Source organism: Balaenoptera physalus, assembly GCF_965194825.1.
Source record: "Balaenoptera physalus genome assembly, chromosome: 11".
NCBI lineage: Eukaryota > Metazoa > Chordata > Mammalia > Artiodactyla > Balaenopteridae > Balaenoptera > Balaenoptera physalus.
Genome location: NC_138896.1, coordinates 39,613,039 through 39,637,795, shown reverse-complemented (window position 1 = coordinate 39,637,795; position 24,757 = coordinate 39,613,039). Strand labels below are relative to the sequence as shown.

Sequence of the window (24,757 nt, the reverse complement as noted above, 5' to 3'; positions counted from 1 at the left end):
TAGGTTGGCTTCCAAGGGCTGTGGGACAGGAGAGAGAAGGCCAGACTCATCGCCAGGGCTTGGGAGCAGGCTGGCTCGTGTAGACTCCCCCTGAGGCCCCCAGTGCTGAGCTGAAAGTGGCTACTCTTGCTACCCTCACAGGCTCCCCAGCCCAGCACGACATCCTGGCTACACAGGCAAGGAGCCCAGGCCTCAAGGACTAATTCTTTCCGGTCAGGGTAGGGAAAAACAGGGACAAAGAGCTTGGGGCAAACCATCTCTGGGCTTGGGCAGGCCACCGGGCTCTGGGTGCCCACATGGAGGCCCCTCCCAGGAACATCAGAAGTCCAGCTCCAAAGCCCACAAGCCCCCACTAAAGGATCCCACCATCCCAGAGCCTGACCTGGGACCACTGTCAATGCCGGCCACGCCCCTGACCTCCTCCTTCTTCTTTACCCCAGATGTGTCCACTGCCAGAAAAACGGAAAACAAACAAAGAGGGCCAGCAGAAAACACATCACCAAACAAGCCCGTCTCACATTGTCCTCTGTGGTCGGCTGGGGCCTGGAGCCAGAGGCCGGTGGCCTGGAAAAGCCCAGACAGCTCCCTGAGCGCAGCCCCAGGGCTGAGCCTCTTCCCAGTGCAGGGTCTGCCTTCCTCCTCCTCTGCTGCCTCCTCTTGCTCCCTTTCCTCCTTCTCCATCCTTCTTTTCCTTCTAACCATTATTTCCCTCCCTTTCACTTCTTTTCTTTTCCCCTTTCCCCGTTTCTGCTCTCTGTTCTCTTCCTGCATCCACGATGAAATAAAGCCGCTAAACACTGAAGAAATCCTGCAGAGTACATAAAGCCCAGAGTATAGAAAGTCAATTCATGACATGAGCCAGCCATGCTGCTGCCTTGCTTCAAAGTCCTCAGGGTTCCTGGAGCCTATGCAACGAGGTCGACCCTTAGCACCAGGTGGGAACAGGCTCTGCATCGTCTGGCCCATCCCACCTTTCAGATCTTCCTCCCCACCCCCTCAAATCCTTGTCTCTGGTTGAACCACATTGTTAATTCCCAGTAGACATTCCCCCTCCAAGTCCTTGCTCACCTCGTTTCCGCCGCTTGGAAAGCCCTTGCCCTCTTCACCCAACTCCATGTATGGGATTCTATATATTCTCTGGGGTCGTCTTTAAACCGTCTCCTCTGAGTCGTCCCCAGGCTTCCAGCTGGAATTAATCTGTCTCTTTTATGCCTTCATTACTGTAGAAGTTTATGCTGGCACCTCCGTATTTGGGTATTTACCATGCTCTGCCTTACATTCTAATTATTTAGATGCAAATTTCTCTCTCCTACCTAATTATGAACTCTAAAAGAGAAACTATGTCACCTTTGAATTCCCACATCCTTTAAGTTCCTGGCACACGGTAAGCGCAAAATGAATGTCAAACTCATTAAAAATTGAATCTATGGTTATACAGAAACACACAATTAATTCCACATCTTAACTTCACCGACGTGGGAGTATCTCATTTATAGTAATTTCAACTGCAAATTGTTTGAAGCGCTGGGTGCCTTGAGTAGGCTCCCCAAGGTCTGATTTCAGGACTTCACCAAGGACTGGAGGATGGTATGTTAGACGGCGGCACCTACTGGTAAAGGGTAGCATTACAGCTTGGGTCGGCCAGAGAGAAGCAACCGAATTTCTCAGTCAGCCCCAGCAGGACCAGACCAGGACGTGGAGGGGCGGGTGAGGGCAGAAGAGGACTAGAATGAGTTCCGCTCTCTCCTCAGTAGCCCTTAGGCCTGAGTCAAGGTCAGGGCTTGTTCTCCTTCAGAGCACTGCAGCCTCCTGCAGACCAATTTTTGCAAGACCTGGGCGAGACACCAAGGAATCCCAAACTGGCTGATGCCCCTTAGCTTTGCCGAGCCAGCTCGGCAGATGCCTAGGACAGAGGAGAAGTGGTGGCATGAAGAAGGGAGAGCCTCTTAACAAATAAGGGAGGCAAACTTTTGTAAGGGTATCAACACTCAGCATAAGCACACAGCTGGCAAAGATTCCAAGCCCTTCCTTGTTACAGGTTTTCAGCGTCTTCTAAAAGGATTCTCAGTCCTATAAGGGCCCTTCTTGGAAAATATAATAGAGGCTATTGGGGGAACTGAGTTTTATTTTACAGCAATTCACTTTATGAGTTGGTTCATGTGTACCTTGAACTTTGCCCCAATACCTCCACTCATCCTTTCTTTAATCCAGGATACCCATAGGAATTATAGTGTTAGATGGAGAGGTCCCCCTCCATCTCTCCATCTTTTCCTCTGGGGAGGGAACCCAGTGGGGATCTGGGGAGGAGAGCCATAAAGTTAGGAAGTTCAGTGAGTGTTCCCATAGCCCCTCTTTTGCCACACCTTTGTTAAGGCTTCAGCTGATAAGTAACATTTCAACTCACGAAGGACTAATCCTGCCACCCTCTCTTACAGGGATATTTATATTTGGAACCCAAGGAACACAAGTTTAGCTCAAAGGAGTTTATCTTCTAATGATGGGATTTGAAGCATCAGTATGAAAGATCTTTGATGAAGGGGTAGAGATGATGAGGTTTCTGCCTCCTGAGTCTGCTTCTCCAAGGTTCAGATGGGGAACTCGCCTGTGTACCCCGCCCCATCCACCTTGGTCCCAGGCCTCTGGGATCATTGATTCTCTCCCCAGTTTCTTGCCTCTGGCCGCTTTATCCAGACTGCCATCATTCAGTTCTCCAAAACTTGAGGAGGTCTTGAGCTCTGGCTTGGACGATTCCAGCTCTGATTCTTTGTCTTCCAGAATCTCAGAGTCTCTGGCCAGAATAGTCCCCTCCTAGGTCCCCTGCAACTTCGTGATCTCTCTTCAGCCTGGCATCTCCACACCGCCCCTGGTTTCCACACTGCCCCTCCATTTAACACCCTTTTCTGCCACCAGTCCTTTAGGCAACGCAACTCAGGCTGGTGGGAGGCAGGAAGACAGGTCAGGGATGCTCGACCTCTCCTTGGGATGGATTCCCATGAGCTCACCATTCCTTCACTCTTTCATTCGTTCAGCGAACATTCACTGAGCACAACTATGTGCCAGGCATATGCTTGGGCTGGGGATACAGTGGTGACCACTATGGGTCCTGCCCTCAAATGTTTGACAGACTGGTGAAGGGAAACATAGCATTACAGCACAGCACAGCCAGAGTCGTCACAGGGGTAGGTTTCAAGGACCACTGAGTGCCAAGCCTGCAGGGGCAGTAATAAGACTTCATAAACAAGGTACATTTAAGCTGGATCTTGAAGGGTAGTAGTGGTTTTCCAGCTGGCAAGAACATGTGCCAGGCATGGCATGGCTTGGGTGTACTGGTGGTGAGATCAGAAGAGAGACATGAAATGTCATTGGAGAGGAGCATTCAGGACTGGTACAGAGGGCCATGTATGTCACGTTAAGGAGCTGGAACTTAACCCTGTCAGATAGTGGTCCACGGGAGACACATTGAGTGTCTGGACTGAGGCAGCAGCAAGGGGAGCGGTGAGGGGCTGGAGAGGTGGAGGGGAGGCATGAGATTGAGGGAGGTTTCAGAAGTTTCACCCTCAGGACCTGATGACCTGTTAGATGGGGAAGGAGGAGAGAGTCTTTTCAGACTCTGAGAAATCCAGCTGGGGCTGCTGAGTGGGTTATGGGGCTGTTAACCCCAAGATGGAGATCAGGAAGAAGACAGGTCAGGGGAGAGTGTCGAGAGGGACAATGTTTGGTTGGGGGTCGGTTCAACTTGAGGTCTTGAAAAATACCAATGGAAATATATGTAAGTGGGCAAAAATATAGGATGAATTAGAGATACAGATCTGAAAATTGGACATACAGAATTAGAGCTAGAAGGAAAGTTGGGGCTAGGGATATACATTTGGGAGTCATCAGCACATCGGTGATAGTTGGAGCCATAATGCCCCACAATGTGGGCAAACCGTGCATGTACTTTGTGCTGGACCTTCCACACGACCTATCAGTAACCCTCCAACAACCTGCAAGGTCAGAATTTTATCCTCCCATTTTCTAGATGAGAAACTTAAAGCTCAGAGAGGTAAAGAAACTTGCTCAAACTTACCCATTGTTGGGGATGGGATTTAAACTTAGAACCATCTGACCACAAAACCAATATTCTTTCCTCCACCCTTGCTATCCCTGGGTTAGAGTCCCTGGGGAGGTCACGTAGTGTAAGAAGGGAAAAGAGCCAAGCTAGAAGCACTTAAGAGGCCAGTGGAGGGAGAGTGGCTGGCAGGATATTGGGGGAAAGAAAGGATTCCAAGAAGGGAAATGTTCAGAGGCATCTAATGATGCAGAGAGGTCAGGCTAGATAAGGACCAGCGGGCAGCCCCAGATATGGAGATGGGGAAGTTGGCAGAGACCTAGCAGAGGGGTGTTAGAGTGGGCCTGGGCCGGACTGCACAAGGGCGACGGGTGAAGAAAGCAGGGGAGATGGAGAGCAGGAGTCCTCCTCCTAGAAGTTCAGGAGACTGGAAGGACAAGAGGCAGCAGAGTCTAGGGAAGTTTGTTGTTGCTGCTGTGGGATGCTACAGGTTACATTGTGTTTACAGGAGGAGAAGGAGCTGAGGTGAGGGATTCAGGAGAGGGAGGGGGTAACTGACAGTATCAGCTCCCTGTAGGGGCAAGAGGGGATGGGGTCTTTGCCCATGTATGTGGGACTCGCCTTAGCCAAAAAAAAGGGATCCCTCTCCCAGCAGTGGAGAGGAGGAGTTAGGAAGTTCATGCCAGATCGCTTCTGGCTTCTCAATGAAACAGGAGTTGAGAGCACTGATTGGAGAAGTAAGGGGGCCGAGGTTGGTGGAGGGGAATCCAAAGTTTGGAAGAGCAGCTGTGTAGAAGGTGACAGAGCAAAGGCTCAGGGAAGTTTGGAGACTTGCCCTGTGATGTGGAGAAGTCTGGAACCACACATCAGTGTTCATGCCAATTGGCAGGTTGGAGATTTTTGTTTCCTTCATGGAAGCAGCCAGGGAGCAGGTGGGGAGGAAGCAGGTGGCAAAGCGACTCAGGTGCGGGGGTGGGCAGGGAGGAAGGGCTGGGAGGACACCGGGATGAGGGGCCAAGGAGGCTGCCCAAGTAGGGAGGCTGGAACAGGTGTGGGCAGTTCGGACCAGGTTACCCCCCTTCCCTACCAGGTCCTGGCAGGACTGCCGGCAGACCTCTCCACAAAGACAAGACCAAGGGCCTTGGAAAAAGTTACTCCTGGAATCCCAGGGCCGGAACAGACTTTGAGAGAGAGTTACTTCCAATCTTCAGCTTATCTGGCCAAATGGCTGCTCAACCATCCTGAACAGGTGGGAAAAAAGGACCAACCAGAGTCAACCTGTCCACTGACCTAGCATGCTCCCCCCTTCTTTCTTCTATTTCTTTTATTGTTCTTGTTGTTGTTCTGACTATTCTCTTTTTCTCTCCATCTGTCAATCACTGATTTTTGTTTATATTTCTATCTTGTCCATCTCTTTCTAAGTGTCATCAAGATTCACCTCAAATCCCTCCTAATGTCCACAGAGCCTTCTTGGATGATCGACTCCTGTTTCCTCTGACTTTCTCTGGCACTCTGTCTGGATTGCTTGATGTTGCATTCAGATATTGTTTTGCATATACAAATCTTGCCTTCCTGGTAAGACGCAGGGCATTTGGGGGATTTGCCTTGTGATGTGAAGGTCTGGAATCATACACTGGTGCTGATACACCTCTTTGATCGGGGATCACATTTTCTATTTCTTTTGTACACTCTAGAGGGCCTAGGACAGTGTGTGTTGGGGGGAGGATATGAGACAAGTACCATATGCCACTTGACAGAAGGATTCGTGACTGATCAAATCATCAGGAAAAGGGAGAACTGGAAGGGAGACTGGCAGCTCTGAGGTACTGACTAAGGAGCACTGATCCAGGAGTCAGAAGTCAGGGGAGACATGGATTCTGCTTCTAGCTTTGCCTCCTTAATATGTCGTGTGACCGAGGGCAGTCATGTGACCTCTCATCATTAGACAAGTTGATGGCTAAAGTCTTCTGAAATTTTACTCCTGTATGAGCCTCCGGAGTAAGGGTACTGTCCTCCTATCTCTTGTATGGGAAGGGGCTGGTCTGCCCCAAATGATTAAACTGTAACGGTAACAAGAATATGTTTGTTTTCAGAGTCTCTGTGTTTTCAGAGGAGGCAGAATAGAGAACGGAGAGGGTATACACATTTCAGAGTCAAGCCTGGGCCCCAAGTCCTGGCATTGTCCCTCCTTAGTCGGTCATCTGGGCAGGTTGACCTTACTTTAGCCTCAGTTTTCCCAACAACAAAATGAGGATAACAATTCTTGCCTGATTGGCTAGTGGTGGAGTGTCTGGCACATAGAAAAGCACTGAGTAAATGGTAGCATGAGCTCTAATTTGTGTCTCAGAGTGTCTGTGCCTTCTTAAGGCAGGGTAGGAGGTGCAAGGTGGTTCGGAAAGAGGGGTTCCGGAGCTACTCTACCTGGTAGGTAAGTTTCCTTCCAACTTTCCAATTTGGAAGTGCTGCTGACAAGGGCAGTGTGCTGGAATGCATGGCATTTTTGGAAACTTCTCAGTAGGAATGTGTGACAGACAGGAACCTATGGAGGGTGGTGAGACTCGAGCCCAGTTAGCTGCACTCATACCCAGCTGCGTCAAACTCTGGCCTGGGACAAGACTGCTCCTTCCCAGGCACTACTATACCTTTACCATCAAACACTCGTGGCCTTTGTTCCTTCTGAGAAGTAGTGGAAATAACAACAATAGCCACCACCTATTGAATGCCTACTATGTGCCAGGGCTTTTCCATTCATTATCTCATTTAATTAACACCTTAACCCTATGAGGTTTTTATTCCCTTTGTCATAAGAGAAAACTGAAGCTCGCTGAGACTGAGTAATTTATCTGAGTCACACAACTGAGATTTGAACTGCAGTTTTATTTTACTCTAGGGCCCATGTAGTTAAACAGTGATTTACGCCTCACTTATGAGGTTGTATGAGCATACCCATTTTCTAGATGAGAAAGCTAAGGCTCAGAGAAATGAAATAAATCACCCAAAATAGATAGATGGCTGGGAAATGGTAGGGCCCGACATTGAACTTGGGGTAGTGTTGTTTCAATATGTACATGTTCTCCGTTAAGACTATAATTTCCTGTCAAGATAGAAGCACTGGCTTCATTTTACAGGTGCGGAAGCTCAGGAGCAGAGAGAAAAAGCAAAGCCTCATGGAAGGAGACTTGGCAGGGGAGGTGAAGTCCCCGAATGTGACAGAGCCCTGGCAGAGGTGTCCTTAGAAGCAGGATCAGAACCAAGATGTATTGGCTATGGGCCCCCCAGCCCCATCCTCTCCCTAGACATTTGCAAGAGAAATTAGAACCAAGTGAATGTCAGAGGTCTCCCTGAAGGAAAGTAAAGCCCCAAAGCAAACTGCCACCTGAGGTGAGTGTGGGAGGCCTAGAGAACGCAGGGACATTTTGCCCCCGCCAGTATGGCATGTGCTGCTGCTTTTGTAGTAGCGCTTGCAAGAGCCATCTCATTATTCCTTCCTTGTCATCTTCCTGAGTCCCTACCTGGTTGTGAGTCCCTGCAGAAGTGGACAGGGCATAGGGCAATGTGACCCGCACCCCAGTTCACAGTACCCTGGTGATATAAGACTGTTTCTGCTCCTATAGAATCCTCTGAAGGGCTGAGGGTACCAGATTGGATGGTGGGGAGCAGGGCAGGGAACTGCCTCTTCTGCCTAGATGTGGAGAAAACTCACCTTCCTAGAGGAGCAGAGGAGACGATCAGAGGAAAATGAGGGGAAAAAAGGAAACTAGAGTAAAAGACACTGAGCGTCCCAGAGATATAGCGGCTAGGGTGAGGCCAACCACTCTCCCACCACCCGCTCCCCCCCACAAGCCAGGGCAATGTCCACATTCAGAGGATCAGAAAATCATGCTGAACTGGAGAGAAGGTCTGAGTTAACCTATTAATCAGCCCATACGGAATCCTCAATGCCCACCTCACCTGTGGTTTAGAGGGTGGGCAGGAGCCCTCCTCCCTAGGGACCCAGAGGACCTCACACCAGTGTCCAAAGCAAGGCAGAGACAAAGCAAGCACAGTGCAATCTCCCTTTCCTGCCTTGGGGGAGCTAATCAGCTCTCTGTGCCCCCATGTTGATCTGGCACCGTCTGGCAACCTCCAATTCTTTTTCTTTCTTTTTTTTTAACCCCTCTCCTGTTTGGGGCAGAGAGGATGGCAGGTTTGCACTTGTCCTCTAGCCCTACACATAATTGGTGGCAGCAGGCAAAGCTGCTTCAAGGGGAGGGGTTTGCCAATGTAATGAAGGAGGGAGGGAGTCCTAGAGTGACAGGGCTGAAAGGGACTTCAGAGATCACCTGACCCAACCTTTTGTGGCCTCCACACCATTCCCATGGTCTATGTGCTCCCATCCCAACCGTCATCTCTCATGCCATGCAGTGGTTCCCAAGGCCTCCTTCCCCAGACTTCTTAAGGGCACTGTCTCCTTCCCATCACTGAGCTAACCCGCCGTCTTGTTTTCTAGATGAGGACACTGAGGCCCACTGAGGTGTGACTTGCCCAAAGGTAATCTTTGTCCCAGGATAGAACCAGGACTAGAAACCCAAATGCCCGAGTCTGTTTGCATCCACCTACTCTTCTACTCAATCCCTAGGGGAGGAAGGGCTCAGTTCTTCTCTCTGGGGGTTAAGGAAGCCTCTGACAAAGCAGAGCTGTCACCCCAGCTGATGTGGGCTGTCAGTGTCAAGGGTCTAAGAACTGAGTTATTTTCAGGGGGAGCCCGGTCATTGTCCCTTCCTCCTGGGTACCCTGAGGGCTCTCTGAGGTTAGTCTGTGTCCCAAAGTTCTCTTCCCTGCAGAAGATTGGCTCTGAAGCATAAGTAGCTGGCTGGGGCCTGGCAGTCTCATTCTTACCAAAGCTCCATACTCCAAGAAAGCTCTCACCACCTTTCAAGAGGTCCTTCATCTTTCCGCTAGAATGGAAGGAGAGAAGATGCAGAGCTGGTAAATGCGTCAGGAGGTGTCGTCCACGGTTCAGGGACACTGCTCCTTTGGCACACTTTGCCCCTATTTTTTAAAATATCGTTTATCTTTCCTTTTCTGCTCCTGCAAGTTGGAAGGATGAAGGCTTAAGAATGTTCTGGTGGGGACTACATCTTGAAGGTGGGAGGGCAGGTATGGAGGAGAATGTTGTGCATATCTTTGGGTCTCTGTGTTTACACACAGACAGATTTCTGCGGGTTAGCTTTTGCCCCTGTGCTGAGCGCATGAGAGTGTTTTTTATACATAAACCCAGGTCTATACGGGTAGGGTGCCGGGTGGGCTACCTCCGAGGCCTTAACTGCAAGGGAGTCTGCCCTGGAGCTGGCAGTTTCAGCTGGAGAAAGTCTACTTTCTTCTTGGTCCTCAATTAAAGTGGACTCGGCACTACGAATGGGGACTGAGTCCTGAGGGTATGAGGTCTGTGGTGGAGGTGAGAGTTGGGAGGGCGTAACTCGACCCGCTGTCGGAGCCGCTCTCAGTTTTTCGAGGTCCCGTGTGGCTGTGTCCCGCGTGTCGGGCTGTGTCGGCGGGCAAGCCTGAGTGCCCGTCCGGTCTAGCCCACCCTCCCCGACACCCTTCACTCTCTTTGTCTCCTCTTGTAGGTGTGAGTGCAAACCTGCGTCGCGCAGCCCTCATCGCGTGCGAGCGCGGGGGCGCACCCTAGCTCCCCCACTCTTTCCGCCGGTAGACAGGACGAGCGGGAGCCGGGTACTGTTTGGTCTGGAGCCGAGCGGTGCTTGCATTGATCCATTGATTGTGCGCGGTCTGCGCCTGACCTCCCTGCTCCCGGGGAAGCCGTCTCCATGGAGACCGGGCCCGCTCCCCCAGCGCCGGATTGTAAATTCCTCCAGGCAGCGGCCCGGCAGCCTGGGGAGGGGGCCGCCGCGCCCGGGCGCGCAGGGGGAGCGGCCGCCGCGCCGAGGCCCCATTTGAAAGAAAAAAGGGCACGGAAAAGGAGGTGGTGGAGGAGGAGGAGGAGGAGGAGGGGGAGGAGGAAGAAAACGAAAAGGAGCGAGGAGAGGAGGAGAAAGAGGAGGAGGAGGAGAAAGGCGAAGAAAAAGAGACGGAGCCTGAGAGAAGGAGAAAGAGCGAGAGAGGAAGAAAGAGAGGCAGAAAGGGCGTGTTTCTGGCGCTGCGTTTCCCCTCCCCTTTCTCAGGTCCCTCGCTCGGGCTCTGCGCGCTCTCCGCTGCAGCTCTCTCCAGGCGAAGCTGGGAATTGGGTGGGATTATACGGAGCAGCCCCGCCGCCGCCGCTAGCCGAGCCGGGCTGGGAGAGGGCGGGGGCTCCCCTCCGTCAGCGGCGCCGGGCGCCCCCAGCCTCGTCGCGCTCTCCGCCTCGCTCTCCCCGGCGTCGAGCCGGGAGAAGCCGGCAGCATCGGGAGCCTCTCGCCAAGGGCGCCGCGGTCCGCGCCCCGCGCCCGCACCCCCCGGCCCGGCCCCGGCGGGGCACCCCCTCCCCTTCCCCCTCCGGCGCGCGGGGGCCCGGCCCGCTTCCGCCCTCCCCGGGCCGCGAGACCGACCCCGGCCGCCCGGCCGCCCGTAGCTTCAGCCATGGGCTCGGGGCGCGTGCCCGGGCTCTGCCTGCTAGTCCTGCTGGTCCACGCCCGCGCCGCCCAGCACAGCAAAGCCGTGCAAGGTAAGGAAGGAGGGGCGCGCGGGCGCCGGGCTGCCTGGGCTGCAGGGCCCGAGGGCGGGGGCGCGATTTCCGAGGGGCAGGGCAGGTGCTGGGAGGCGTGCTGCTGTCAGGAGCGGGCACTGTTCACCCGCACTCCTCGGCTGGGGGCCTGACCTCTGGGCGCTGCGCCCCAGGCGAAAGGCTGGAGGAGCCAGGGGCGGTACGGGTGAATGAGAAGTTTGGGGAGCCCTGGGCAGAAGTGACCACGCATCTCAGAATTCTGCCCGACTTCATTGCCACCCCAGCATCTTCCAAAGACTTCTTGTCCTCCAAAAGTATGAGAGAGAATCTTCTCTCCTCTCAAACATTGTCAGAAAACTTAAGTTCTGGCCTGGACAGACTGAAAGAAGGAAAACTTTTTCAGCCATGCTATATTTCTTCCCCTCACCCCCAATCCTCAAAGTTAAACAGAAATTTCGAAGTTATCTTATCAGAAAAATGTTAAACAAAAATAGGATCTTTTAAGGAAAACCAAAAAACCAACTGTCTCCCTCTGGATGGTAGGGGGCTGAAGAAGAGAAGAAAATTTCTGTGACTCTGGCTCCCGGCAAGAATGTCGCATTTCTGCCTCTTTGGGGGGAAATCTCTTTCGTCTTGCATGGCTTTCATTTCTTATCATAATATTTATTTATTAAGGCCTTGGGTTTCCAATTCCATTTAAATCCAGGTCAGAATTGCATTAAAATAACAAAGTAAAATTCCAGGCTGGGGAGCTCTGACAGATCCCTCTAGGAATTAGAGAGAGACAGGGAGGCCCTCCCGCCCCCATCCCTGACCCCAGGCTCATTGCCTGGCCAGTCCCAAGGCTGTGCTGGCAGAAACCAGGCTGGTGGGCTACAGTTCTCTTGGGGACAGACTCCCCTCCCCCTTGACCTCCTGCTGCACCCTTCCCCCATCGAGTCCTCACCCAGGAAGAGATTTGTATGGACAAAAAGAAAATTCCTCCTGCCACAGCTTTGCCCAGGAGAATATGATTCTGCCTATTGTCCTAGGGGCTCCTTGAAGCCAACTTGGGGTGTGGACGTGGCTGGGCCACCAGGGAAAGTTGAACTTGGAAGTTGGGGAAGTCTGAGTCTCTGGCAGTCGGGTCGCTGTGTCCTGGAGCCTAAGCCCTTGGCTCGTAAGCCGCTCTGTGTCCTGGATGGGCTCCCACTCTCTTAAAAGGAAGGTGCTATATCAGTGCCATCCTCTTCTCCCCAAGCACTGCCTCTTCAACTACCCCCTTCCTCCTCCAACCTGTCCTTTAACAGAACCAAAACACTGGAGACCCTCGGCTGTCAAATACCAGACCCCACCCCCACCCCTTCCAACCCCAAACTGCCTCTTCTCTAGTCCTGGTTCCAGACAGCTCACTACCACTGCCACCCCCAGGCTGGGAGTAGCCCCTCTCCCACTGTGGATTTGCTTGTGTTTTCATAAACAAAGGTGGCTTTTGTAGTGCATGCTGACTAACTCATAACAGGGAATTAGCTAGGGAGTTTAGTCTGAAGGAAGGAACAGATTTCATGCAGTAATCTAGAGACGAGATAAGGGCCTCTTTCAAGTTGAAGCCAGTGTCTGTAGTGGCCTAGTGAGGCTGGGGCCAAAAGGAGGAGCAAGCAGTATATTCGGGGGGGGGGGTTTGTGGGGCAGATGGCGACTCCGAGAAGGGACAGGTGCCATCAAACCAAGGCTTTCAAGCCTGAGAGATCAACCTATCCTTCAGGGACAGAGGGACTCAGAATCTCTCAGAGGTACTTCAGGGCTCCCTCTTGCATTTCATCCTGCTGCTGCTGTGGGAAATGCAGCCAGAGTGGAGGCCCTGCCCTCAAGGAACTTACAGACTATAGTTTTGCCCACTGCTTATCTCACATTCGAGCCACACTTGCTCTGCCTGGGCTGCAGTTAGCTTTGCATCTTCCTTCCTTTTGATCCCTGAGTCTAGCTGGGCGTAGATTCCAAGCCTGTTGTTTCAGCTACCTTTAACCCTACTATTCAGGAAGTTTATCAACCTGGTCTTCTAGAGTTGCCTCACAACAGGTTTGCTGGGGTAGGGGGACATCTCTGGTCCCAAATCTTCAGGCCAATGTTGCAGGAAGGACAAGTATTGACCGGGCAGGGCAGCCTTACCCCTACACAGTGCTGTGGACATTCCTTGCTCTCAGACATATCTCCAAGGTATCACCAGTGCCAGAAAGTGTGCTTTGAATGCCACATGCTTTTAAATGAAGCTCTAGCAAGTCTTTAAAATACCAATAACCTTGGTAAGTATCTTGCCAAGAGTTACTATCACACTGGGGATATCTGGGCCTCTGTCCCTTTTCTCCAGAGATTCACCAGGGGAGAACCAAAGTGGTGTGGAATGGAGAGGAGGGGAGGGACACAGAAGGGAGCCATGAGTATGCAGGTGTGTGCGTGTGTGTGTGTGTGTGTGTGTGTGTGTGAGGTTTACCACGATCACGCACAGGTGACATAGCTGGTGTATGTCTCTGTTGTGACTTAGTTGTTAAGCATGTATACGGATGTTTTAGTGTCTTTGAGAACTGTGTGTGTGACTGGGAATGAGTGAGCATGAGGGTACATGATTCTGAGTGTTTTTCAAGTGCCTGTCTGTGTATTTTAAAGTAGACAGACTGGATAACCAGGATAATTGTTAACTTAAAAGCATTAATTTGCTTTGTTTTTTTTGAGGGGGGGTGGTGGTGTGCAGCAGTGGTTAAAAAGACCTAATCCTTGCATGGGGCTCAGGTTACAGCTGAATGAAAAGGTCTCCTGGCCTCCTGGGGAAAACTTGTCCCCAGGGCCGGCTGGGAGAGCCAGCCTGGCCATTTAGTTTACCTGGTTGTTTCCTCTCCTCATTAGGGCTAGAATTTTGATACAGTCGTATATTTAGAGTTTCCAAGTAACACCATCCCTGGGACTGAGAGCGTTCATCTGGCAGCAGACAGTGTCTCTCTGTCTCGATGCGTCTCTCCGGGTCTCTGTCTGGGTGTATATGTGTGTGTCTCTCTCTCTTTCCCCCACCCCTCTCTTCCTCTTTAATGTGGCCGTTTCCTCTCCTCCCCGCTTCCCTGGGCTCCTGTGGCCGGCTCTTACAGTGAGGGGACTGTTCCTCCTAGCCCCTCCCTCCAAAATATGAAATAAACCATAGCGGTGTCAGCGGGTGAGGGTGGCCCCGTGGGCAGCCGGCTATTGCCCGTGCCCCATCCAGGCCACACTGGGGAGAGAGAGAGAGAGGCAGCCTCCGCTCTTGGAGCCTGATCTTCCCTTTAAGCCTGACCCCCACCCCTCATTTTTCCAGAAGGGTGGAGAGGTGGGGGTGGACTGCTTAGCAATTCCTCAGGAATCCCTTTGACCTCTCTTCTCTCAGTGACATGTCCTCTAAGGGGGTGGGGAAAGCCTGGAGCCAGGGGAGAACTTTTCCCCTTCTCACCCTTCATCTCCCGAGTCTCTGCGGGGTGGATTGAGAGAGAGGGGACTAGAAGACACCGAGGCCAGAATTACTACGGGCAGAGAAAGAAGAAAGTTATCAGCACCCCTAAATGAGACTGTTTCCTGAAACCTTCAGGAATCTGAGCGCCTGAGAACCGGTTTGAGATGTAAGCAGCCGGGACCTGTCGTAAAAGGAGCCGGCCCTGGGTGTGAGTTTGGGAATGCGCGGTGTGCACTCACTGGGGCGTGTGAGCGTGCGTGTGCATGACTCAGGGTGTGTGAGTGTGTGTCCGTGCTCTGGTGAGAGGAAAAAGGAAGCAGGCAATGTGCATTTTGTTTTCATTGGAGAAGTAAAGAAGTGGAATGGCTTGATCCCGTGTCTTGAACTGAGCATGGGGGAAGGGAGTGGATGGCTTCAGACTGTCTTGAGAAGATGGAGGTAAAGAGCTTGCTGCCTGAACTAACCCCAGTCCCTGCCCCCGGCTCTGGTCCCTGCGTGTCAGGGTGTGGGCCTCCTTTGACGTCCCATACCCCTAGCACATGACCACTTATAAGAAAGAGTCCCTGTCAGGGCTGGAAACTGCAGAGTTACTCTGAGGCTGGCAGTACCCACAAGAGGCCCAGACCTGGGGACAGCTTCTTCAGGCTCAGTTATTAGACAGGAGTCTGGAAACAGAGGGACTGCCGGCCCTTGTGGGGAAAAGTGATACAACTGCCAACCCAGGGATGTTTGAGGGGTAGAGGAGGTAGCTGCCTGGAGTAAGAGGGAACGTGGACCCTCCCCTCCTCGTCCCCTTTGGCCCCTCTGTCACCAGACTGGCCACTCTCTTCTTTTCATGCCCACATACTGCCAGCCCCAAATGGCACAGGGTGGGAAGTATGGTAGGTACCAGTGGATTTAGGTAAATGCAGAGCCCGAGGGTTGGGGCCTCTGAGGAAATAACTGAAATTCTCTTCCTCACTTACGAAATGGACGAGAGTGGACGAGAGTATCCGTAGGGTCCCTTTCAGCTCTGAGATTATGCATCTCTTCAAAATCCTTCCTGCTGAAGGTGGAAGACACTATAGCAAGCCCCAATCCTGCAGCTGGGGCTCCCCAGGCTTCTCGCCTGAATCTCGTGCCTTTTTCTCCCTGGGCCCTGCTTCACTCTTTCCTGCCCGAGTCTACGTCATGTGGCTACTCTTCCTTTCTCCCCCCCCACCCCCAACTTTCCTGGAGCCTCACATACCCGATAGCTCTTACCGTGTCCTTAAGTGGAGTATTTCCCCCTGGAAACAGCCCCTGCAGGACACGTGTGTGTTTCTGTGTGTGCGAATGTACATGTATCCAACAGCATTGGGAAGTAGAGCTGAAATGTTTGTGTCCTGGGAACTGAGTACTCTCTGGGCAAGGCCCCAGGGCCCCAGTTCTTGCCCCACACCATATAGTCTCAGTTTCCAAGAGTAACCCTCTCTATTGTGCTCCAACCTAGACATCTCCCCTTTTCAGACCAAGGCACCGTCTTGTAGTTGCCATTGGATTTTGCAATTTGGCCCTACAGGCAGAATGATGCCCCTTAAATAGGGTGCTGTGGCCCTCACTCTTACCTATGGTTTCCCTGTGGCTAGAACCATAGCCCTAGAGATAGATCTGTGGGGTGTGGATGTCAGAGCCCCAGGCCAGGGGCTATGTGCCTCTGGTCACTGATGGTAACAGCTGAGGACAGACCTGGGCAGGAGCTGCTGGGCTGGAGAGAGGATCCAGAATAAGGAAACAGATCTAAGGAATCCCTCCGAGAGGGTGGAGTGTCAGGATATGTGGGCTTGGGGGGAGCTGGGAGAAGGGGGGCGCTTAAAGGGTAGACCCTGGGGAGCAGGTTTACAGAGAGGACGTTTTTACAAGTTTCTAATTATATTTATTTGGAGTTTTCCTCTGGCGGTTTGAAGCTGTTAACAGCAGGAACCTGTATCCCTGGTGTTTGTTTTTGTTTCTAACCAGCTGCTTCGCCCAGCCTAGTGAATCCAAGGGCAGGAGACACCTGCCCGCTGCCGCACTGCCCACCCCTTCCTCACTGCAACTCTGTCTGCTCGCACCATGGTGCAACCACCCTCCTTTGCTGCCCACACACAGCCCTGCCCTCCTCCCTGCTGCCCCCATGCCCAAAGCCTGGGAGCATCTGTATGCCTACTGCTGACTTCCTCCCAGGAACATCCGAATGTCAGTTTCAGGCCAGTCCGTGGTTCCATAGTGGATGCTTGCTTCGTGCTGAACTAAGTGCTGAGTTGGGGTGGTGGTGGGGGGGGGCGATGACAGCTAAGGCACGATTCCTCCCTCATAACGTTTATAAAAGACATTGTATACTGAGAGAGCGCCAGACTGGGAGTCAGAAAACCTGAGTCCTGGCTGGGCACTAGCTGTTTTCTCTTTCCCAAGATACTGTCTCTGGCGTGTTCCTCATCGATTCAGTGAGAGACAGGACTGTTTGAGAACCACATGAAATGGCCTACATGAAAGAACTTTGCGTGCTTAATGGAATTATACATCATCTGACATCATCACTGTTTATCTTGTTATTTTTTCCCATCAATTTGGAGAGAGAAGACTGATCATCATGAAAAGGGAATGTGCCTCAGCCCACGGCCTGACTCCCTCTCCAGTATTCTGTTCTTTCCTCCCCACTCCCACTACCCTCTACCCTACCCATCCTCTAAACACCTCTGACTCAGGGTTGTTGGTTTAGTCCACACTGAAAGGGAGAAAATTCTTGTCCATTTAGGGGCACATTCACATAAGCAAGGAGCTGGATTAGGAATAAGATAGGACACTATCAAGTTCAGCCCTGCACCTCTCCAGTCACCAAGCACCAACTGCTTTTCCTGGCTCTTCAGTTGAGCAGGCTAAGCTTGTAGGAGAGGGAAGCGTACTTTTTTAAAAAGAACAAAGTACTCTGTCTCCTCTCCTTGGGGTCGTCTGTGTGGTTTCCTGGACTCTCTCCAGGCCTGTTCACCCCTGCCTAGGCTTTGTCCAGGCTGAGGATGGGCCCAGGCTCCAGCTGAGGTCACAGCCCAGTTCCAAATTGAGAAGACAGCCTGAGAAGCCAGAGCTGGGATGCCAGTCTCCAGCATGTGCACATACGGGTACCTGCATATGAGCAGATATGCACATATGCAGGTACACATACGTGCACATGCTGCAGGTTAGGGTGTCATGGCCAAAACCTGAGCTGGTTCTACTCTGGATGTTACTTGGATGTGGGAGGCAACATGGAAGAAAGGAGAGGGGAACTGACCAGGAGCAGCAATGGAACGTTGGCCCCTGGTGCCCTGTCCTGAAGGTGTTAGCACTGAGGCTGGGGAACGTCTGTCTGACAAGGATACTCTGAAGAGATGCCTGAGTAACCCCAGATAGCATCTGAAGACCCTGAGGACCTGTGTATTCTATAGGATTCCCTCTTACACTAGATTTGTTGGTCCCATCTCTTCTGGCTTCAGCACGACCAAATAGATGCCTTTAAGTGGGTATCTTACCATTTCTGAGTTACCAGTCTCTCTACCCTTAACTTAAAACTAAATTTCTTGGGACTGTCTTCTACCCAGCACAGTTGTGCGGTTACAGGAGAGAAAAGAAGTGAGCTTTTTCTCTGCAGTAACACAGAACAGGAAGGATGCCACAGTATGGACCTCATCCACTCACCCGCCAACCCATCCATCTATCCATGCATCCATCCATGCATCTGTTTAGCAAATATTTACTAAATGCTTTTAATATATTAGTCTGTCTTGATGAACTGGTTTGCAAGGCAGAAATAGAGACACAGATAGAGAACAAATGTATGGACACCAAGGGGGGAAGCACGGGGGTGGGGGGGCGTGTGTGGGATGAACTGGGAGATTGGGATTGACATATATACACTAATATGTATAAAATAGATAACTAATAAGAACCTGCTGTAGAGCACAAGGAATTCCACTTCTCTGTACAGTAGAACTAACCCAACATTGTAAAACAACTATACCCCAATTAAAAAAAAAAAAAATATATATATATATATATAAGTCTGTCTTGTTCACTGCTGAATGCCCAGCACCTAGCACAGTGCTTGGCATGTTGCAAATGCTCAATAACTATTTGTTGAATGGTTAAATGAATATGCTCAACTCTATTCTAGCTGCTGTACAGGTTTCAAAGATTCAGAAGCCATGGCCTCAGGGAGCTCAGAGCTTCCATAGGAAGATAATACACAGGAACCAAAAGTTAAGTAATGGTGTAAGGTAGCATGTGAGAGGCATCACAAGATAGCAGTTGGTCAGAGGATGAGAGAACCTGACAGTAAAAGCCTTCGGAGTGGGCTTCCCCGGTGGCACAGTGGTTGAGAATCTGCCTGCTAATGCAGGGGACACGGATTCGAGCCCTGGTCTGGGAAGATCCCACATGCCGCGGAGCAACTAGGCCCGTGAGCCACAATTACTGAGCCTGCGCGTCTGGAGCCTGTGCTCCGCAACAAGAGAGGCCACGATAGTGAGAGGCCCGCGCACCGGGATGAAGAGTGGCCCCCGCTCGCCGCAACTAGAGAAAGCCCTCGCACAGAAACGAAGACCCAACACAGCCCCCCAAAATAAATAAATAAATAAATAAATAAATAAATAAATGCAAGCCTTCGGAGTTAAAGAGAAAGAGTAAATTAGAGAAAGCTGCACCAGTCAAAGGTAGCTTCCCAGCAGTGGCACCTACACTGGGTCCTCAATGATGGGTGAGGTTCGAAGGCATTTCAAGAGAGGAAAATAGAGGAATGAGGTAGACACAGCAAACATCCTGGGCTATCCTGGCTGGGCAAGAAGGATGCCACAGCCGTGTGGGCACATGAGGACACCAAGCAAGCTCCTTTGCACCTTTGCATTGGGCCCAGCAAATTTGTCCACAACTACCCCCAGCCCCTCTGAGTAGTAAGGTGACAACTGTAGTAACATAAAGGTGGGGTAGACTCTACCTACGGGCATCTGCTTCTCTGCAGCCTGCATTCCTGCTCATTTTCCCTGGTTATTCCAGAGCTGGACCTGGGCAAAATTTTGAAGCAGATAAAGTGTTTCCTTGGGGGTCCTCCTGCTTCCCTTTTAGGGTACACTTCCCCATCCTCAGAAGGGAATCTTAATGCTTAAGCCTGTGTTGTAATAATCCACCTTTTCTAGTCTGTCCTCTAACCCTCGTATCCCCTGCCTCATCCCACCCCTCCTCCCTGTTTAGCAGAATTTATGCAGTGCTCTGTTAGGTGCTGAAGCAAATCCAGAAGAAACGTCAGATGGTGCTGGGAAAAGCTGCCGCCGTTACAGACCTGTGCATTCATGCCAGGAGAAGGTGAGGCAGGGAGGTCTTGGCTCATCTGTGGTGTCTTTGCAGCCACCACTCTCCCCTGATTCAGCTTGTGATCCAGGCCAGTGCCTGGGGTGGGGGAAAGGGCACAAAAGGACAGCCTTTACAGAGGATTGTGGAGGGCAGCTTTTTGGTTCCCAACTGGCCTCTCACCCACTTCACCTGCTGCTTGGGCAGTTCCCAGCATGGGCAGAGTAGGCAGTGACACAGATACCTTTAAGGATATATCTCCCCCAAATTCCCTGTACCATCACGTGCTCCCCTAGTGCCGCATCTCCCCACACCAGGCCTCAAATGGGGCTTGGGGAAGGGGGAAGGGGAGAGGGGTTCAGAAAGGATACTGGGGAGAAGGTTGGAGAGAAGGGATAAAATAACGAACCTTTATTGAGCATTTACTGTATGCCTGCACTGCAGTGCTAAGTACTTGATAAGTATTAACTCATTTGATACTCATGGTGGCCCCATGAGGAGGTGCTGTGATCATTATTCCCATCTACAGAGGAAGGAGCCGGCAAGTTCAGAGGCTGGCCCAGGACCACAAGGACATGCGTGCAGCTGGCATTGAACAGACACAGTATCACTCCAGAACCCCTTTTCTCAAACATTCTGTCATGTTGTTGCCCCTGGTCTCTTCCCAGCTTGGGCAAATAGTCTATCACATTATCTGAGTTGGGAAAGGAAGACAGAGAGCGGTCCAGACTCACCCTGGAGATCCTGATGCAGCTGGTCTAAGAGAGTGCCCAGACAGTCACATTTTATTTATTTATTTGTTTGTTTGTTTGTTTGTTTGTTTTTGGCTGTGTTGGGTCTGCGCACGGGCTTTCTCTAGTTGCTGCGAGCTGGGGCTGCTCTTCATTGCGGTGCGTGGGCTTCTCATTGCGGTGGCTTCTCTTGTTGTGGAGCACGGGCTTTAGGCGTGCGGTCTTCAGTAGTTGTGTCTCGCGGGCTCTAGAGCACAGGCTCAGTAGTTGTGGCACATGGGCTTCATTGCTCCAAGGCATGTGGGATCTTCCCAAACCAGGGCTCGAACCCGTGTCCCCTGCATTGGCAGGCGGATTCTTAACCACTGTGCCACCAGGGAAGTCCCCAGACAGTCACATTTTTTAAAAGGTCCCCTGGGAATCCCAGGGTGCAGCCACTGGTCTAAACCAATCCTTGCCCAACAGTATCACCTGGTTTGTCAAGCCAACTAGTAAACACCTGCACCCTGAGAGAATGAACTAAGATGAGACTGTGCCCATGGGTGTTGAAGGAATCCCTGCATGGACAAATTGGGGGTGGGCATATGTGGGGGGAGCTCTGAAAGAACGAACTGGCAAAAGGAGACACTGGATATAATTTGGGGCCCTACTTCAGAGCTCTGTTTTAGGCTTGTTCTGCTTCAAAAGATTCCATCCAAGTAATAATTCCATCCTCAGTGAGTGACCAGCCAAGTGAGGAAAGCTGAACATGCCACACAAGATGGCTTTAAAGCATTAGCAGAGCAACTCAGTAATAGCCGCAAGCGAGCTGAGGCAACCTGAGTCCCCTAGGACCTGGAACTTACCAGGAATAGTGCTTACCAGGAAGAGCTTTTGGGAAGACAATTTTTGAGCCAGGTTTGGGAAGCTGGGAACAGTGTGGCTACAAGAAAAAAGAAAGGACTGCATTTCAAATGTGAAGAATGAGATGTGTGAATGCGTGAAAAGGGGTCGAATGGTTTAGGTGTTGGAGAGGGATAAGTATTATGAGTAGGGGATGAGGGGGAGGGGTAAGATGGCAGGAAAAGCCCAACTGCCTGAAGGGTCTAAAGGTTCTGCCAGGAAGCCTGGGTTTGCTGCAGTCAGCATCAGGATCCACTCTAGTACCGGTGAGCATTGAATCGGAGGCAAACGGAAGAACTGGGAGCCCAGACAGCCTGGTGTAGACTGTTGTAAAGCCCCAGCTGATTCAGAGACAAGCATGTACCTCTGAGATGGCCCTAGAGGAGGAGCTTCCAGATGAGTTTCCAAGTTGTCCTTCTGGCCGCTGGGGAAGGGATGGAGAGACACAGAAGGGGAAGAGGGCTCAAAGCAGGATGAACAGGATGATTATTAGTCACTGGCATTGCCCAGTGCTCTGTACCTGCCTCTAAGACTCACAAGGGTTACCACAGGGAAGGGGGTGATCATCCAGTCCCCTTTCCTCCGGGGGACCCAATAAGAGCATCTAAAAACTTTGGATTCCATTCAAAGATTAGAATTAATTGTTAAAAGATATTTTCCCCAACATGGGGGGCATGTGCAGATGTGGGGACAGAGAATAAGGGCTTGGACCTCAGAGTGCCTAGTCTTTCTTCATGCATTTAACCACAGTTGAAATGTCCTTTCCCCTTCTAACTGGCTAATGGTTACCCAACTTCCAAAACTCAAACTTGAGTCCCACTCCTCAGGGAGTTTTTTTGGTCCACTCAGGCCCAGGGTATCCCTTATTCAGAACTCCTAGAGCAATGCCGTCCAATAGAACCTCCCGTGATGTTGGAAATGTTCCACGCCCGTGCTGTGCACTGTGGTAGCCATTAGCCACATAGGGCTATTGAGCACTTGGCCTGTGGCCAGGACAACTAAAGAACTGAACTTTAAAGTAATTTAAATTTAAATAGCCACATGTGCCTAGTGGCTACCATCTTAGCACAGTCATAGAGCACCTGTTGTCTGAATCAGTGATTTAATCATTATCATCTCAAGCTTCCGATACTTTATTAGGTACTTTACACAAATTATCTCATCAGCTGTTCACAGCCTCTCATGAGAAGGTATTATCATCCCCATTTTAAAGAGGAACAAATAAGAGAATCAGAAAACACGCCCTAGAGAGTGGTAGGGCTGGATTTGAACCTGGGACTGGCTGATTATCGTCTTTCTACAATAGGACGTTTCTTAGTACCATTTTCTCTTCATCAGTTGGACAAACTGATTCTCCATGCAGCCTCTTACTATCTACACAGGTCCCTCTTGCCCTGTCTCATGAACTAGAATTCTATGCCCCCTCTTCTCCATCCATTCACTTTGGGATGACTTCCTAGGGTGAGCTAGCAGGCAGATGCCGTGACTGCAGAGCCTGAGGGAGGGGGAGGATAAGTGTGAATTACAGCAATTAGATCACTGGGCGTGGTGGACTGCTGCAGAGGGGTCAGAGAGTTGGAGGGTAGAGTGCAGAGCCTAATAGAAGCCCAGAAGATTTGAGGCAGGTGTTTGGGGGCACTCTTCCAAATTTCAGTTCCCTTCTTAGCCCCAGGAAGCCTCCGTCCTACCCTGGAAGTTCTTGACATCAAAAAGAAAAGAACAGTTAACTGTTTCAAGCTAGGACTCATGGGTGTCTATAAATTGGAGCAATTACTGATCCATTCATTCATTCATTCAATAAAAAATATATCAAGCACCTTAAGGATTTGGATTCAATAGGTCAGCAATCAGGCCTAAGAATCTGCATTTTAACAAAAGCCAAGCAATTCTATGACCCACAGATCACACTTGGAAGTTATGATCTTGATTTCAAATCCCATTTCTTTACTTGCAGTTTGCTACACTACCCTGGGTTTCCTAGTTCACAGCTAGAAGTTGTCTCTTCCTCCTCTGATCTCCCCTTTAATGGAGATTCTCAAGCCTGGCTGCATATTAGACTCACCTGGGTAACTTTCGAAAAATACTGATGACCAGATCTCAGCCCAGACCAGTTGACCAGAATTTCTGGAGGTAGCACTTGGGCATCTCCTAGGGGAGTTGGCTCTGATGTGCAGCCAAGGTTGAGGACCCTCTTTCCTTATCTCTAATGCCCTCGTGGCACTCGACACATCCTGCTTCGTGTTACTTTTTTGTCTCTCCTTTTGGCTGGTCAGAGTCATCTCTGAACCTCCACAGCCTTAAATTATAAAGCATTTTTGACTGAAACATTTTCGCCTACTTCAGTTCAGCTTTATGGGCACCATAACATTGCCCCAGAAGTTGGAGTCTTTTGCCCAAAGATGATAAATTATTCTCTTTCCTATGTCCTTTCTGAACATTGTCTTTTCTGCTAGATCTTGGGTGGCCTCTTCTTCAGCAGAGCTCTGTGAGTAGCACCTTGTGTCAGAGCGAGGTACACCTGGGGTTAGATGAAAGAGCTCAGGGTGGTGGGATGGATGGGCCTGGATGAGTCAGCTGGAGAGCCGCAAGGGCTGCACTTATCAGGCTTCAGGTTGCTGGTGCCAGCCCCTGCCAGCTCCTAGTCCCTCTGCTGTTGAGGGATGGGCCTAGGCAAATCTTCCAGGATGGAACTTCTTTCCTTCAAAGATTCTTGGCGCCATGGTGGGCAAGTGGGAGCAGGCCTGGTCTCAAGCGGAATTGTGAGGCAGATGAAGATTCCGCAGATGCCCTGTCTCCCTTTCTTCCTCCTTGAATTACCAATAGTCGCTGGACCCTGCCACTTTCCCAGAGGCCACTGTCCCTGTACCTTTCTCTTCCCTCTCCCTCTAAGTCTGCTCCTAAGAAAGGTAAACTAATTCACCCTAGGTTGAATGTTTCTAATCAAGTGTGCTACCTACCCAGTCCAAAGGTTTTTTGTTTGTTTGTTTTTAAATCAAAGAGGAGTGTTTCAAATGATGGAATTTTAGCTGTCATTGTGGATTAAGTATTTTTGAGGGGAGTGGGCGTTCTTTCTGAATTCCTGAAATTACAGGAATTTCAGGAATTCAGAAAGATTCTGAAATCGGAGGGGTATGGGAGGCCACCTGCTTCTGGAGGGTTTGCTGTCTATTTTAGAGGAGAGGGGATTTTGCCCTGAGGGACCACCTTCAAGACACCCCTCGGGAGGTACCAAGAGAGGGTCTCATGTGTTCCTTCTGCCCCTGCCAGATGTGGACGAGTGTGTGGAGGGGACTGACAACTGCCACATCGATGCGATCTGCCAGAACACCCCACGGTCGTACAAGTGCATCTGCAAGTCTGGCTACACAGGGGATGGTAAACACTGCAAAGGTGAGGCTGGGAGGGCACCTGGGGAAGGGGGACCTGCCGGAGAGGGGAGACCCCCACTGAGCTGCTCTCAGTTGGCCACGCTGTACATTACACTAAGGCCTGGAGTCCCTGCTGGCGTGGGGAGAGGGCTGGAGGAAAGCTGTTTCTTCCCAGAGAGGGTGTCATTTTCTAATTTGCACAAAGGCACCACCATATATGCTGGCTAAGGCCCTGGTGGGAACAGTTCACAGCCATACAGCCTGACTGGGTGGGGGGATCAGAATCGTGGGACTAAGGCCTGAGGTTCCCTGACA

General features: G+C 51.1%; 1 protein-coding gene across 8 annotated transcripts in view; it reads left to right on the top strand.

Moving 5' to 3' along the window:
• The first annotated feature begins 10,057 nt into the window (after positions 1 to 10,057).
• The window catches only part of SCUBE3 (signal peptide, CUB domain and EGF like domain containing 3), a 37,584-nt gene continuing 22,884 nt past the window's right edge, over positions 10,058 to 24,757 (top strand). For 7 of the 8 annotated variants that reach the window (XM_082414677.1, XM_082414675.1, XM_082414676.1 and 4 more), the window contains exons 1-2: positions 10,058 to 10,694; positions 24,342 to 24,464. In XM_082414677.1, the coding sequence (XP_082270803.1) occupies positions 10,610 to 10,694; positions 24,342 to 24,464 (208 nt within the window). In that variant the 5' untranslated portion in view covers positions 10,058 to 10,609. Of the gene's footprint in view, positions 10,695 to 19,448; positions 19,477 to 24,341; positions 24,465 to 24,757 lie in introns of those variants that run through there. The other variant, XM_082414679.1, reaches the window with a different exon arrangement.